This window comes from Erythrolamprus reginae, chromosome 2 (assembly GCF_031021105.1).
Source record: "Erythrolamprus reginae isolate rEryReg1 chromosome 2, rEryReg1.hap1, whole genome shotgun sequence".
Taxonomy (NCBI): Eukaryota; Metazoa; Chordata; class Lepidosauria; order Squamata; family Dipsadidae; genus Erythrolamprus; species Erythrolamprus reginae.
Window position 1 is genome coordinate 36,658,988 of NC_091951.1, and position 17,959 is coordinate 36,676,946.

The following is a 17,959-nucleotide window of genomic DNA, read 5'->3' on the forward strand; positions in this document are numbered from 1 at the left end:
AATTAAAGAAATTAGATAGATAGATAGATAGATAGATAGATAGATAGATAGATAGATAGATAGATAGATAGATAGATAGATAGATAAGAAGAATAGTTCTAACCAGCCCTTCGGGAATGTCCACCCACATTTTTCATCCTTTGCAACACTAATTGAAGAAATTGTTTTCCTCTATTCTCCAGAATTCATTGATCTGGATTTTCTATCCAATCTTATGTCCTCCTTTTCAAGCTTGTTCCCCTTTCGAACAGAAATCTAGACAGCCAAAAAACGGAGAAATGCAAGCTGAGAATATCAGCGTACCCAATACCCACCTTTCTGGGGCTTCTTCAGACGGTCTGTATACTTCTGGCTGAAAGAAGAAATAACAAAAATTAGCAGAATCCAAAGTGAAGATTTGCATCAAAGACCTCTACTGGCCAAAAAGGCAATTTGTAGATGATGTGCTAAAATTGAAGAATATCTTCAACACACACAAAAAGCAATAAATAAATGCTTCTATAAATAAATAGTCAGGAAGGAAGGAAGGAAGCAAGGGAGGGAAGGAGAAAGGGAACCATCATTATACCATAATAATAGTATATTGAATGTCTATAGATTCCATATATACTGCTCAAAAAATAAAGGGAACACTTAAACAGAAGAATAAAGATTTATTCCAAGTAAATCAAACTTCTGTGAAATCAAACTGTCCACTTAGGAAGCAACACTGACTGACAATTTCATTTTGTTGTCAACACATTCAACTTTGTACAGAACAAAGTATTCAATGAGAATATTTCATTCATTCAGATCTAAGATGTGTTATTTGACTGTTCCCTTTATTTATTTATTTTTGAGCAGTGTATATAGAGCCAAACTCCCTGTCAAAGGAAGCTGATTTGGCTAAAGCTAAACAAGATTAAAAGCCTGAAGAGTTTCACAATTTTTTCTGGGTTCATCCATTTCTTCCAGAGGAAGGGAAGGGAGGGGAAGGGAAGGGGTGGAGGGAAGGAGGGAGGGAGGAAGATAGGAAGGGAGGGAGGGAGGGAGGGAGGAAGGAAGGAAGGAAGGAAGGAAGGAAGGAAGGAAGGAAGGAAGGAAGGCTTTCAGATTGCCAATTGTACAATTTTTTTTATTTTTTTAACATGTACCAGATAGCAAGTATATGTATAAACATAAATATATACAAAATAAATACAGATAAATGAGGACAGTAAGACAGGAACGGTACGGTAGGTACCATGGTGCGCTTTCTTAGAAATGGGACGAGGTCAACAGTAGACAATCTGAGGTTAAAGACAATCTGAGGTTAAAGTTTCGAGGACTTGGGGAAGAAACCACAAAGTCGGATAGTGCATTCCTGGCATTGATCACTCTGTTGCTGGAGTCATATTTTCTGCAATCGAGTTTTGAGCGGTTTACATTAAGTTTATATCTATTGTATACTTGTGTATTGTTGCGCGTATTGTTGAAGCTGAAGTAGTCATTGACAGGTAGGGCATTGTTGCAGATAATTTTATGAACTACGCTTAGGTCACACTGAAGGTGGCGTAGTTCTAAATTGTCTAAGCCCAGAATTTTAAATCTGGTTGTTTAAGGTATTTTGTTACAAGCAGAAGAATGGAGGTCACTTCTCGTGAAATATTTCTGGACTCTCTCAATTGTATTAATGTCTTATATGAAGTGCAGGTTATTCCATGAAATGAATAAGACAACCAGCAGATCTGGGTTAGGAATATATAACTTGAAGGCCTTAACTTTACTGCAAACCCTTATAAACCAAGGGTCTTGAAACCATGCTGGCTGGGGAATTCTGGGAGTTGAAGTCCACAAGTCTTAAAGTTGCCAAGTTTGGAGACCCCTTTCTAAACCATATCCATATCCAAGAGATTCATCCATTCGGATTTCAGGTAAGAATTTCAAGTCCCTACAATATAATGGACTGCAGTGGAAGGGACCTTAAAGCATTGGTCATCCAACCCCTGTTTGAAGACCTACAGTGAAGGAGAATTCACCACTATAGAGAAGACCAATTCACTGTCTGCCTGTTCACATGTTCCAGTTTGTACCTGGAATCAAATTTCTGCAGCCTCAACCATTTATTATAGTCTTATTTTCTGGGGCAACAGGCAATAAATCAGCCCCCTCTTTTGTGGTGGGCACACCTCTTGATATTTAACAACTATTACATCACGTATCGGTCACATCTTCCATAAGTTAAATGATATGTACGGCTGTGTGTAGTACAGATTTGTATAGCTGTCACTGATTAGCTAATCTAGCAGTGGGAGAAATAAACTGTTGTCAGTAGCTGGATGGATTACAGGCAAGCCCTTAAAAGTGGCTTCCCTGCAGCCAACCGGCAGTTCGTATTGCAATCAAGCAAAATTCAATAAAGGCGCTGAACTGCTCCTACGTTTCATCTTTTCATTCCCATGCAATCTAACATTAAACATATCCAAATTGTTCATTCATTAATTCTTTCGTTCATTTGTTTGTCTTCCATCTCACATGACTGACTCTAATTTTTCCTCTTAAGGCTTAGTGCCTAGATCTTTTGCTATTTTGGAAGTTTTCACTGCATTTTTCTGTGCCACTATCATTATTTACAGGTTAACTAATCCCATTGTCTTCCCAAGATCCAATTCATATGATTTCAACTTCCCAAGATCCAATTCATACGATGTCCACGAAGAGGGGCGGCATACAAATCCAATAAATAAATAAATAAACTTACCTACAGCTTCTCCTCCACAGTACCACCAGAGCAAGTATGATTAGAAATTGCAATACAATGCAAACAGCCAGTGGAATCCATGGTACTCCAATTTTATTGACTTTTGAGCATTGAGATGATAAATCATTTTTCACTGTCCCTATAACTAGGGAAAGGCAGAAAGAGAGGACATCATCAGGAAAAAATGTCTAAGGGTGCAGCATGTCATGGTTTATATATCGAAGATCCCATTAACTCATGCTTTCAAGCGGGGTTACATCAAATTCAGCCCTGTAATCCTAGAGCAAGGGTAGACAAAGTTGGCTTTTCTATGACTTATGGACATCAACTCCCAGAATTCCTGAGCCAATCATGCTAGCTCAGGAATTCTGGGAGATAAAGTCCACAAGTCATAGAAGAGCCAACTTTGTCTACCCCTGTCCTAGAGAGAATCAAAACTTGATTTAGGTGGAATGATTTGACTCAGATTTCAGTAGCTGCCTAACTTCCAATGTACTGGATCTTTTTGAAACATCAGAATGAGGTTATCACTTTCTGATGCTCAAAATTTGAGTAGCTAGACAAAGCCAAGGGGCGATTTGGACAGGATTTCCCCTCAGAGGGTTATAAACTATATAAATATGCTTTCTTATTTATATATAAGAGCCAAATACCACTCATGCATCATCATGAAATCTTCAAAACTGTAAAGCCTATAAATTAGAAATTTGGCATGTATGTTTCTCTTGGCTTCTAGGTGCTTGCTAAGAAAGGATTTCTCAAAATGACCATCATATCATTAGTTATTTCTTATATTATTATTAACACACTGATGCTAAGGACATTCTAGTCCCCCTCCCCACCTGAAAAGAACTCTGTTCCAACTGCCAAAAGATTTTTCAAAATGACCATCAGATCATTAGTTATTTCTTATATAGTATTGTATTAATTAACATGCTCTGATGATAAGGAGTTAGACGTTCTACTGCCCCTCCCCACCTGAAAAGAACTTGTTTCAACTGCCAGTTGCCTTATATTTACATGCTCTGATGCTAAGGAGTTACACATTCTACATAAATTTTCAAACTTTAACTGTCAATTTATCAAGCACAATCTCATAGTTTTATAGCGAAGCATGAGTATCCAGCTCATCATGTCCTTAATCCTAAAGCGAAGCTATCCATCAATGATCTCGCCATATACAATACCCAATTTTACAATTATTGCTTGGGAAAAGCTCTTTTTTTCTATTTCACTTTTGAATCTTTAAACGGCAGCTGTATCATGTTGAACCTATATCTGAATCACAAGGGGTCCTCAAGTTATGACTGTAAGGGAGCTTGTCCATTATAGTCATAGGTCACCTCCACATTCTTTCATAGCCATTCACTCTAACTCTCCTCCCCAAACACACCCTACATATGCTTATTAAAATAGATAATACCCCACCACAGTCACACTCGCTACCATGATGCATACAGTTACCCAATCACACTCCACCATCACCACCACCATCCTCCAATAAAATTATATTTAAAAGTTAACTAAAACAAGGTAAAAAGAGATATACTGTCCAGTCCTACCAGGAATTGTTCTCTCTCCTACAGGTATGCCCTTCTGAATAATAATGATCAGTATAAAAACATAGAACATAAATACAAAATAAATGAAGAAACACAGCATGGATAATTTATGATCAGTAAAAACTATGGAAGAAACTAAGATATGTTCTGCAAACTTTCCCTGCCATAGACTCCTGTGTTTCTACAAAACATGGGGATTTCTTTCCTTCTCACATAGGTGGCGCTGTTTGACCAGAAAATAAATAACACTTATCCCCAGACTTTAGCAAGAGAAAGAATGGGCTCTAAAAATAAAAGACAACCTGAAATGTTCCAAAATACAGATTGTCCTTGACTTACAATAACAGCTGAGTCCAAAATTTTCATTGCTAAGCAAGGCAATTGTTAAGTGAGTTGTGCTCCTTTCTACAACCTTTTTCCCATTGTTCTTAAATGAACCACTGAAGTGGTTAAGTGAAACATGTGATTGTTAAGTGACACTACAACAGAGCAGGGGTGGCTACTGCCCAGACGGTGGGGGAAACGCAGTGGGGTAGCAAAAATGGAGCATAAGCCACACCCAAAGTGTGGTAGCAAAAATTTTAGTAGCCCTTCACTGCAACAGGGGTTCTCAAACTTTTTAAATAGGGAGCCAATTCATGGTCCCTCAGACTGTTGGGGGGCCAGACCAGCTGGGTGGGAGTGGCTTGGTCATGTGACTAGGAGGGTATGGCCAATTTAACAATCCATTAAGCAATGCTCACAGGTTAAACTTTAATTTGTTTTGCTCCTGGGGGTGTTGTATTTGCTTTTGTTTACATGTTGCTCTTTTGGTTGATTTTTTCTTCTTGCTAGATCGTTTTTTCAGTTGTTTAGGAGTCTAGTGGTCCACTTCAGAAAACTCAAGTTTTGTAGCAATTCTTCTCAGTTCCAAGAAGGTTGAGACATCTCTGTCTCTATTTTCTCTCTCTTTCTTTCTTTCTTTCTTTCTCTCCCTCTTTCTCTCTCTCTTTCTGTCTCTCTCTCTCTCTCTCTCTTTCTTTCTTTGTTTCTTTATTTTTATTTTTCTCTCTCTCTCTTTCTCTCCTCTTCTTCTTCTCTCTCTCTCTCTCTCTCTTTATCTGTCTTCTGAAGGTGGGGGTGGTGAAATACAGGCCTCCTGGGGTATCTGTGTGCCCCGTTTTTCACCTCCACAAAGTCTCCATAGGACAAAATTTTTGACCTTACCTTTCAATTCCAGCCTACAGGGATTGCGAAGGTAAATCCTGCACTCAGGTGAAGGGTCTACGCAGTCTACACAGTGGTTCTCAACCTGGGGGTCAGGACCACTTTGGAGGGTTGAACAACCGTTTCACAGAGATCGCCGAGGACCATGGGAAAAGACAAATTTCCCATGGTGTTAGGAACCAAAGCTTCTATTCTGGCCTCTTGGAACATATTTTTACAATCTGACCAATCAGGCGTTTACAGTGGGGGTGTCCCTCTGACCTTCATTTATTATTCATTTATTTATTATTCATTTATTTATTATTCATTTATTTATTATTCATTTATTTATTATTTATTATTTATTATTTATTATTTATTATTTATTATTTATTATTTATTATTTATTATTTATTATTTATTATTTATTATTTATTATTTATTATTTATTATTTATTATTTATTATTTATTATTTATTATTTATTATTTATTATTTATTATTTATTATTTATTATTTATTATTTATTATTTATTATTTATTATTTATTATTTATTATTTATTATTTATTATTTATTATTTATTATTTATTATTTATTATTTATTATTTATTATTTATTATTTATTATTTATTATTTATTATTTATTATTTATTATTTATTATTTATTATTTATTATTTATTATTTATTATTTATTATTTATTATTTATTATTTATTATTTATTATTTATTATTTATTATTTATTATTTATTATTTATTATTTTATCCCCTTGGTCCCGCCAATCGACATTGTTTGGTCGACGGGACCCTAAGGAGGCCAACTCTGTAGGACGTCACCGGTTGCTGGAATTCGTGTGGCAGAAGGCGGTCTCGGAGATAAATACGTGCCAAGTCGCCAAGCATTCAAATTTTGATCACCTGACTGTAGGGACGCTGCAATGGACAAAAGTGTGGAAACTGGTCATATTAAGTCGCTTTTTTTCAATGTCATTGTAACCTTAAACAGCCATGAAATCTGACAGTCGAAGACTATCTTTTATTCAGAAGGAGAAACCTACCCGGAAAAGAAGGCATCAAAGTACTACAAGTACAGGGATCGTGATGATTATCCATCAACTTGAACGTGATTTCGGTCTTCCGAGCAAAGCGACATTGGACCTGCTTCTTCGTTGATTTCTCCAAAGACTTTTTTTTCATGCAAATGTGGAGTTGAGAGGCCCTTTTCCCCTTAAATATGCTGGGTCTTCCCACCTGATCAGCATCCAGGATTTGTTTTCCACCTTCCCACCAGGTTATCACTTCCCTGTAGTATTCTTTGGATGGGAATAAACAGCTCAAGATGAAACACACGCTATCGGCCTTGTAGGATTCCAACCTTTGCTGATTGCCTGGAAGAGACGTGTTCAATGAGAAATCAGAGTAGATCATTGCAGCTGGAGTAGAGCCAGCACTGGATTGTTTGTTTATTTATATTTTACCCTACCTTTATTATTTGTATAGATCAGTGATGGCAAGCCTTTTTTCCCTTGGGTGCCGAAAGACCATGGGCACATGCTATCGCAATGCGTGAGTGCCCACACCCATAATACAATGCATGGAGAGTGTGAAAACAGCTTCCCTTGCCCCCCAGAGGTCCTCTGGAGGCCAGAGTGGGATTGTTTCCTAGCTTCTGGTGGGCCCAATAGGCTCGTGTTTCACTCTCCTCAGGTTCCAAAGGTTTCCCTGGAGCTGGTGGAGGATAGAAATGCTCTGCCCCATTCTCTGAGAGGCTCTCTGGAAGCCAAAAACGGCCTCCCAGAGCCTCTGTCTGAGCCAAAAATCAGCTGGCTGGCACACACATGTATGTTGGAGCTGAGCTAGAGCAACGGCTCACGTGCCATAGGTTCACCATCACTGGTATAGATAATCCAAGGCAGAAAACTTACATAGTTAATGTATGTGCAAGGTAACCCTTGAATAACAAGGACATGCACATGGAAACATTTATGAGAGTAGTTATGAATAAATATCCAGCCACACACAGATACACTAACTTGAGTTAAAGTTTACTTTAAGAAATAGCACAATCCAGTAAACAGTCCAGGTCATAGACATAATAGTCAGAATAACAGCCCAAAGAATATCCAATTACAAAGTCCTTTTACCAATTGTCTGTGTCATGCACAGTAAACAAAGATACCAAGGTATAAACACAGCTTAGATACAACAGAGAACCCGTGGTGTATCTGGTGACGAGTGGCAAAAAGCCGCCATTTTCTGCTTAGTCTACAGATGTCTTCACCATCTCCCAACAAATTACTAAACTTGGAGTTCCTGTTTTGGGAGATCTCCCAAATCCTGAACAGGGGGTTGGAGGAGAAGATCTCCAAGGTCCCTTTCATCTGCGTTGTTCTATTATAAACAGGGATGGGTTCCTCCCGGTTCAGACCAGATCGCCCAAACTGTTAGATAGCGATCCACTGGTGACGTGATAATGGTGTCACAGATCCAGCTCAGTCAGTGACAGTCTATGGGCAATACCATATTTTGGGGGGGGGGGATTTTTGGTAAATATTTACATGTTTGGATGGCTTCTCTTCTTCCACTGCTTGAAAAAGAGCCCTCCCGGGCCCGGGTTAATACTGACCTTTATTTCTTCGTCCAAAGCACAGCTGATCAGTTCCTCAGCTGTGTTTCGGGCTGATTCCTGCTGCTGAGCATATACATAAGCAAAATTGCATGAGGGGACCTGCACACACTTGAAACATCACGAGGCGAACCCGTGGCGAAGGTAAGTGAAACCCAACCCAAGTGGACCTAACCAGTTTCAGAAGGGCCTCAGGCACAAAGGGTATAATCACGATTTTACTATCTTTCAAATGCTACCTCACTTACTTCTCACCACCACAAGATCATAAAAATGGTTCAGGTCACACCAGTAACGACCCGTGTCATTTTCCCTCACATGGTGAAATTGAAGCGAGTTATTGTGAAGCATCTCAAGCCGGCTCCAGGCAACTGAATAACGCTGTATATAGTTGTTGGAGAATTTGCGGAAGAGTAGAGCTGTTTGGCCTTGCTGGACACAATACCAGGACATTTCATTGGTACCAAAACAAGATGGACATGGGCAGGGCAATTCCGGGGAAGAGCCTCTCTCTGCGTATACAGCTGTGGGGGGGAAAAGATATCATTAGGACCCCAAACTTAAGAAGAGCTTAACTAGCAAAAAGATGGGTGGCCAAGCAATGGCCCACTAACAGGATCATAAAAAGTCTACGGAGAGGGGCGGCAAAGAAACAAAGAAACAAACAAACAAACAAATGAACAAACAAACAAACAAACAAATAAATAAATAAATATGTTGAAACTCTAGAAAGGTTGCAAAGAAGAGCAACCAAGATGTTTGGGGGACTGGAGGCCAAAACATATGAAGAATAGTTGTTAGTCTAGCAAAGAGAAGAACCAGGTCAGACATGATAACAGTGTTCTAATATTTGAGTGGCTGCCACAGAGAGGAGGGAGTCAAGATATTTTCCAAAGCATCAGTAGGCCAGACAATGAATAATGCATGGAAACTGACCAGGGAGAGATTCAACCTGGAAATAAGGAGAAATTTTATAACAGTGAGAGCAAACAACCATAGCTTTCCAATTCTGTTAACCTGTCTTCAAGTCCAACCCCTTGCTCAGGCAGGTGACCTTATACTATTTCAGACAAATGGTTTTTCTAATCTCTTAAAAACCTCCAGTGTTCAAGCACTCACACCTTCTAGAGGCAAATTGTTCCACTGATTAATTGTTCTAACTGTCAGGAAATTTCTCCTTAGTTCTAGGTTGTTTCTCTCCTTAATTCGTTTCCATCCATTGCTTCTTGTCCTTCTCTCAGGTGCTTTGGAAAATAGGTTAATTCCCTTTTCCTTGTGGCAACCCTTGAGATATTGGAACACTGCTATCATGTCACCCAGAGTCCATCTTTTCATCACTAGACATTTCTAGTTCCTGCAACCCCTCTTCAAGTTTTAGTCTGTAGTCCCCTAATCATATTTGTTGCTCTTTTCTGCACTTTTTCAAGAGTCTCAATATCTTTTTATACCATGGCAACCAAAACTGTATGCAATATTTCAATTGTGGTCTTACGAACACATTATAAAGGGATACTAAACACTTAGAATGTGATTTTGATTCTATCCCTCTATTAATGCAGCCTAAGATGTATTGGCTACAGCACAGTGCTGATTCATATTTAAGTGATTGTGCACTAGAAACAGAAACATAGAAGTCTGACGGTAGAAAAAGACCTCATGGTCCATCTAGTTTGCCCTTATACTATTTTCTGTATTTTATCTTAGGATGGATATATGTTTATCCCAGGCATGTTTAAATTCAGTTACTGTGGATTTATCTACCACGTCTGCTGGAAGTTTGTTCCAAGGATCTACTCTTTCAGTAAAATATTTTCTCATGTTGCTTTTGATCTTTCCCCCAACTAACTTCAGATTGTGTCCCCTTGTTCTTGTGTTCACTTTCCTATTAAAAACACTTCCCTCCTGAACCTTATTTAACCCTTTAACATATTTAAATGTTTCGATCATGTCCCCCATTTTCCTTCTGTCCTCCAGACTATACAGATTGAGTTAATTAAGTCTTTCCTGATAGGTTTTATGCTTAAGACCTTCCACCATTCTTGTAGCCCGTCTTTGGACCCGGTCAATTTTGTCAATATCTTTTTGTAGGTGAGGTCTCCAGAACTGAACACAGTATTCCAAATGTGGTCTCACCAGCACTCTATATAGCGGGATCATAATCTCCCTCTTCCTGCTTGTTATACCTCTAGCTATGCAGCCAAGTTGCTTTCCCTACTGCCTGACTGCACTCTTCACCCATTTTGAGACTGTCAGAAATACCTATCCCTAAATCCTTTTCTTCTGAAGTTTTTGCTAACACAGAACTGCCAATACAATACTCAGATTGAGGATTCCTTTTCCCCAAGTGCATTATTTTACATTTGGAAACATTAAACTGCACTAGGACTCCAAGATCCTTTCACAGTTACTGGATCGTAATTCCTCTAGCAAACATCCATCTTTTGTATTGCCTACAATGAAGAATAGCCAGTGGCTTTCCAATAAAATTTTTCCAGCCCTTCCTGGAAAAATTAATTGACCTGAAATACTGTGGGTATTTTACTATTTTCTTGTCCTTTCTAGTTCAGTTGCCTCTCCAACTTGTTCCCATCTAGATCAAAGAAGGGTTCTGACTTACCTTCGCTTCCTACTGCACCACATGGCTGTGTGCACATTGCACACTGTGTAGCCACGCTATGCTTTTGCACATGCGCAGAAGCAAAAAGCAGAAAAAATAGCAAAAAAAGAGAGGCAAAAACAAGATGGCGGCAGCCACAAACCCGTATTGACAGAATCAGCTCCATGACATCACCACCCATTTACTACCTGTTCTATAGAACCAGTTAGAACCTGTAGTAACCCACCTCTGCTCTAGATGTATTTGAGAACAGTTCTTAGCATCCTGCGATGAAAAAGAACTATAGCACAGGCTCCTACTCATTGCAGGAAGACACTAATTCAACATCCTTCATAAATGATCATCCAGCTGCTTTTTAAATGTTTCCTCCATCCCAACTACCAGAAATGCATCAGTTCCTGAGAAGATCCATTCCAGTTCTTAGATTATATTCTCAACATCTGGATCAGGGTACTCAAATGGGGGGTGGTAAGTCAACCCAATCTTTTTACTCTGAGAACATGTCTCAGTCTTCTGTCCCACCACCTCTACTCAAACATTGATTTTCTGGGTGTCTCTGAGTTTAACTCCAAAAGTTCTAAATTCAGAAGAGCCTCCATTTCTTATAGAATTGTTATTTATTATAATAATAATAATAATAATAACAACAACAACAACAACAACAACAAGTGTTGAAAGGGACCTTGTAGGTCTTCTAGTCCAACCCCCTGTTTAGGCAGGAAACCTGGTTATCCAACATCTGCTTAAAAACTTCCAGTGTTGGAGCATTCACAACTTCTGGAGGCAAGCTGTTCCACTGATTAATGGTTCTAACAGTTAGGAAAATTTCTCATTTCTCTCCTTGATTAGTTTCCATCCATTGCTTTTTGTTCTACCCTCAGGTGCTTTGGAGAATAGGTTGACTCCTTCTTCGTGGCAACCCCTGAGATATTGGAACACTCTTATGATGTCTCCCCTGGTACTTCTTTTCATTAGCCATAGCTTCTGCATCCTTCCTAATCTAAAAGGCAAAACAAAATTCAGATAGTTCTTACTGTTGGCATCACAGAGTTGGACAAGTAGGAAAAGGGTGGCCAGAATAGCTGTTGCAGTCCTAGGAGGTGGAACAACAGAATCCATTTCAGAGGAGAGATTCTTCCAAAGGACCATTATGCGAAACTGGGTGAAAATATTTGCTATGATCCAGCAGAGGTTCTTTGTTCATGTCCCCAGCATTATTAGGTTACATTTATTTTGTTTCTAAAACAGGGTCATGATAAAAGTTTTTTTAAAAAAAAAAACTCACAAAGAACAAAGACACCCAACCACATCTACATCCGGCACATTCAGAGGATACCAGATGGTAGACCTGATCCAGGGAAGTAGTATGGAATGAGAGACCTCTAATTGGCTATTTTAAATGTCAAGACATTTAATAACTGTTAGTCATTAATGCCCCCAAATGATCATTTAAAAAAATATATAGCTTTTATTATTATTATTATTATTATTATTATTATTATTATTATTATTATTATTATCATCGCTATGGTTATTGTTGTTGTTATGGCTCATCACAAAGTCAGCCAGATATTTAGACTGGATTTGGCATATTTTATCCACCTTTTGAGTCCTTCCCAAGTATCTGGGATAGAATGGCATTGCTGTTTGATGCTGATAAAGATATTCCAAATAAAGCTGCCTTTTGCAATTGACAAATGATGATTTCGTCAATGCCAATAATCTTCCACTGGTGCTCCCGTTGTTTTGGGATAGCACTCAAGGTAGCTATTCCTATTACTTTATTTTATTTTATTAGTGTTTTGTTTTGTTTTGTTTTGTTTTGTTTTGTTTTGTTTTGGTTTATTTTATTTTATTTTATTTTATTTTTTTTATTTTATTTTATTTTATTTTATTTTATTTTATTTTATTTTATTTTATTTTATTTTATTTTATTTTATTTTATTTTATTTTATTTTATTTTATTTTATTTTATTTTATTTTATTTTATTTTATTTTATTTTATTTTATTTTATTTTATTTTATTTTATTTTATTTTATTTTATTTTATTTTATTTTATTTTATTTTATTTTATTTTATTTTATTTTATTTTATTTTATTTTATTTTATTTTATTTTATTTTATTTATTTGCCATAATCATTTTACCTTTATTTGCCAATTTTTTGTATTTTATGATTTCCCTCCCACTCCCCAGTTCTTTCTCTTCTAATCAGCAATTTTCAGGCACTGAAATATATACACTATCCAGTTTTTGTCTTATTGACCATTTTAAAGTCTAGGAAGTTATGTGATAGGTATTTGTTTGAATTATTATTACAATTCAATAATTATTAAAATTGTTATTAATATTCATCATTATAATTTTTTGTTTTATTCATTATTAGGACATAGGTAGTCCTCGACTTATGACCATAACTGAACCCAAAATTTCAGTTGTTAAGTGAAACATTTGCTAAGTGAGTTTTACCCCATTTTATGACCTTGCCACAATTGCTGAGTGAATCACTTTTGAATTTCCAGTAGAGAAATTCCCTTGGGGTAGGTACCAGATTCGTTTAGCTTCTCATTGAAGAATCAAGAATCAAGATCACGTGAAGTGTTAATGCCACTTTATAAGGCCTTAGTAAAGCCACACTTGGAATACCACATCCAGTTTTGTTCGCCATGATGTAAAAAGGATGTTGAGACTCTAGAAAAAGTACAGAGAAGAGCAACAAAGATAATTAGGGGACTGGAGGCTAAAACATATGAAGAACTGTTGCAGAAACTGGGCGTGCCTAGTTTAATTGAAAACAAGGACCAGGAGAGACATGATAGCAGTGTTCCAATATCTCAGGAGTTGCCACAAAGAAGAAGGAGTCAGACTATTCTCCAAAACACCTGAGGATAGAACAAGAAGCAGTGGGTGGAAACTAATCTCATCTGTCTGGAACCCATACCACATCTCAGACATTAACACCCTTGAAAACGTCCAAAGATATTTCACCAGAAGAGCCCTTCATTCCTTCACTCGAAACAGAATATCCTACGAAAATAGACTAACAATCCTGGGTCTAGAAAGCCTAGAACTACGGTGCCTAAAACACGATTTAATTATTGCCCACAAGATCATGTGCTGCAACATCCTACCGGTCAATGACTACTTCAGCTTCGACCGCAACAACACAACAGCACGCAACAGATTCAAACTTAATACGAACCGCTCCAAACTTGACTGTAAAAAATATGACTTTAACAATCGAGTTGTCGAAGCATGAAACTCATTACCGGACTCAATTGTGTCAAACCCTAACCCCCAACATATCTCCCTTAGACTATCCACGATTGACCTCTCCAGGTTCCTAAGAGGACAGTAAGGGGCGTACATAAGTGCACTGGTGTGCCTTTCGTCCCCTGTCCAATTGCCTTTCCTTTATCTCATATATCACATATATTTTCTTCCTTTCATATATCTTCTCTTCTTTTTTCACTTTTATCCTTATATATATTACTTCATGTTTATTTTCTTCCTATGTATTTGTGTATTGGACAAGTGAATAAATAAAATAAAATAAAATAAAATAAAATAAAATAAAATAAAATAAATAAGCAAGGAGAGAAGCAACCTAGAACTAAGGAGAAATTTCCTGACAGAACGGTAATCAATGGAATGACCTGCCTCCAGAAGTTGTGGGTGCTCCCACACTAGAAGTTTTTAAGAAAAGATTGGACCACCATTTGTCTGGAATGGAGCAGGGTCTCCTGACTGAGGAGGGGGATGGACTTGAAGACTTCAAGATCCTTTCCAATTCTGTTATTCTGTTAAATTCTATAAATGAATGAATCAATGAATGAATCAATCAATGAATCAATCAATGAATCAATCAATGAATCTATCAGTCAGTCAGTCAATCAATCAATACTGATATGTGATATTAATTTACTTCCAAAAGGATAGAACAGACTCTTGCCAATGATAGCAAAGGAGCAACAGATATTTTATTACTTCTCCATGCTAGCCGGAGAGAACTAGCCGAGGATAGTTTTAGGAGGTCAAAAAGAAAGGTGAAAAAACTATTGGTTTCTTTCTCCCTGGAGCATTCTCTCAATTTTATCTGTGGAATATCTAGCTGATATTCCGAACTCTATAGTTCACTGGGCAAAATACCTTGTCCTGACTAAACACTGATGATATAAGAAAATCAACCTGTTAGTCACTGACACATGGTGAAATATGTTTCGAATGCATGATTCACTGTTCTATTTTTACAGTCAGGAGGATGTTGAGAGGAATCCCCATTTTCTTTTCTTGTCAAACAACAAACAACAAGAGCCCGAGGGTGGGGTTTTTTTTAAGAGCCCTGTTGGCTAAAATATGATATACAGGTAGTCCTCGACTTACAACCACAATTGAGTCCAAATGTTCTGTTTCTAAACGAGACACTTGTTAAATAAATTTTGCTCCATTTTTCGACTTTCCTTACCACAGCTGTTGCGTGAATACCTGCAGTTGTTAAGTTTGAAATATGGTCATTAAGTGAATCTGGCTTCCCCATTGACTTTGCTCGTCAGGTCGTAAAAAGGGGATCACATGACCCTGGGACACGGCAGCCATTTTAAATATGAGTCAGTTGCCAAATGTCTGAATATTGATCATGTGACCATTATTATTATTATTATTATTATTATTATTATTATTATTATTATGTCAATACAACACAGCAAACAAGATCACTATGCTGGATTTCGTATTTCATCACTAGTCGGGCTCTTCCCAAACACCTAAGACTGCGTGATGTAGCAGCGAATTATGTTTGCCGATCCCAGTAAAGCAGCCTTTTGCAATTGACAGATGGAGATTTGGTCAATTCCGACGGTTTTCAAATGTCCACTGAGATCCTTTGGTACTGCGCCCAGCGTGCCAAGTATCACTGGGACCACTTTCACTGGCTTATGCCAGAGTCGTTGCAGCTCGATTTTTAGATCTTCGTATTTCACTAATTTCTCTAGCTGCTTCTCCTCAATTCTGCTGTCTCCTGGGATTGCAATGTCGATGATCCATACTTTCTTTTTCTCCACGATCACGATGTCTGGTGTGTTATGCTTCAGAATATTATTATTATTATTATTATTATTATTATTATTATTATTATTATTATTATTTAGTAGACTTGTATGCCGCCCCTCTCCGAAGACTCAGAGCGGCTCACAAGTAATATGTGAGATACAAATCCAATATTAAAAACAATTTTAAAAACCCTTATAATCCAATCCAAACAAACCATACATAAAATGGAACAGCTGGGGGAATGTCAGTTTCCCCAGGCCTGGCAACATAGGTGGGTTTTTAGAAGGCAAGGATGGTGGGGACAGTCCTAATCTCCGGGGGGGGGGAGTTGATTCCAGAGAGCGGGGGCCGCCACAGAGACGGCTCTCCCCCTGGGTCCCGCCAGACGACATTGTTTTTGTCGACGGGACCCGGAGAAGGACAAATCTGTGGGACCTAATCAGTCACTGGGATTCATGTGGCAGAAGGCGGTCTCGGAGGTATTCTGGTCCGATGCCGTGTAGGGCTTTATAGGTCATAACCAACACTTTGAATTGTGACCGGAAACTGATCGGCGGCCAGTGCAGGCTGCGGAGTGTTGATGAGACATGGACATATCTGGGAAAGCCCATGATTGCTCTCGCGGCCGCATTCTGCATGATCTGAAGTTTCTGAACATTTTTCAAAGGTAGCCCCACGTAAGAGAGCATTGCAGTAGTCGAACCTCAAGGTGATGAGGGCATGAGTGGAAATGGGTGGGTTCTAACTTACCTCGCTGCTGTTTCGCTTCCTCCCACGCCATATGTTCATGCCACACAATGCCAAAAAAAGAAGAAAAAAATCCCAAATTCCCAAAACAAGATGGCAGTGCATGCACAGTGCTGGAGACTTGCCTAGATTGAGAGCAAAAGAAGAAGGGGATGACAAAGAAAATGAGGTGGCTGGATAGAGTCACTGAAGTAGTTGGCACGAGCTTAAATGAACTCCAGAGGATGGTAGAGAACAGGAAGGCCTGGAGGAACATTGTCCATGGAGTCATGATGGATCAGACATGACTTTACCATTAACAACATCAACAACTGACCTAATCTCATGTCCTAATGTAGTAAAAGAGGTTCTTGTGAATTGGCAATTACTTTTAAGGTATCTCAGATTTTGACATCAGTATTTATTTATTTATTTATTTATTTATTTTTATTTATTTTGTTCAATACACCATGAGGGTTTTAGTGGGTGTATATATATGTATGTATGTATGTATGTATGTATGTATGTATGTATGTATATGTATATGTATATGTATATGTATATGTACTGTATATATATATACACATGGTAAAATACATGATGAAGGTTATAGAGGAGATACTCATAGTAAAATATATCTATGAAAGAATAGAAAAGAAGATATAGTAATAGAACATATCAATGAAAGAATAGAAGAAGAGATATAGGAATAGAAGAAAGGTATAGGAGATATAGGAGAGCAATAGGACAGGGGACGGAAGGCACACTAGTGCACTTGTACTCGCCCCTTAGTGACCTCTTAGGAATCTGGATAGGTCAACCGTGGATACTCTAACTAGGATAAAGTGTTGGGGGTTTGGGGATGACACTACGGAGTCCGGTAATGAGTTCCACGCTTCGACAACTCGGTTACTGAAGTCATATTTTTTACAGTCAAGTTTGGAGCGGTTAATATTAAGTTTAAATCTGTTGTGCGCTCTTGTGTTGTTGTGGTTGAAACTGAAGTAGTCGCCGACAGGCAGGACGTTGCAGCATATGATCTTGTGGGCAATACTTAGATCTTGTTTAAGGCATCTTAGTTCTAGGCTTTCTAGGCCCAGGATTGAAAGTCTAGTCTCGTAGGGTATTCTGTTTCGAGTGGAGGAGTGAAGGGCTCTTCTGGTGAAGTATCTTTGGACATTTTCAATGGTGTTGATGTCTGAGATGCAATATGGGTTCCAAATGGATGAGCTGCATTCGAGGATGGGTCTGGCAAAAGTTTTGTATTAGAAGACAAAACCAGTTCCAGTTCCAAGCCATGAATAAAATGAAAGAAAGTTGGTTTATGGATGAACAGAACCACCAAGAGCATGTGTTTCTGGGACACCTGATCAACCAACTGGGTGAGTGGAAGGGTTCTTATATGGTTCTGTAAAGTTGAAGTTTGGGATTTGTGCAATTGGGGCTTTGTGTTCTGAAAGGGTGTTGAGTAATTC

The 17,959-nt window shown here is 38.1% G+C and overlaps 1 protein-coding gene across 1 annotated transcript in view; it reads right to left on the bottom strand.

Annotated features, from left to right (window-relative positions):
* Positions 1–11,919, bottom strand: part of LY6G6F (lymphocyte antigen 6 family member G6F) — a 16,991-nt gene extending 5,072 nt beyond the window's left edge. The window contains exons 1-5 of the mRNA XM_070737802.1: positions 11,744–11,919; positions 8,341–8,616; positions 6,525–6,854; positions 2,720–2,864; positions 315–352 (exon numbers count right to left, since the gene is read on the bottom strand). Coding sequence (XP_070593903.1) covers positions 315–352; positions 2,720–2,864; positions 6,525–6,854; positions 8,341–8,616; positions 11,744–11,858 — 904 coding nt within the window. The 5' untranslated portion in view covers positions 11,859–11,919. The remainder of the gene's footprint in view (positions 1–314; positions 353–2,719; positions 2,865–6,524; positions 6,855–8,340; positions 8,617–11,743) is intronic.
* Positions 11,920–17,959: the final 6,040 nt, after the last annotated feature.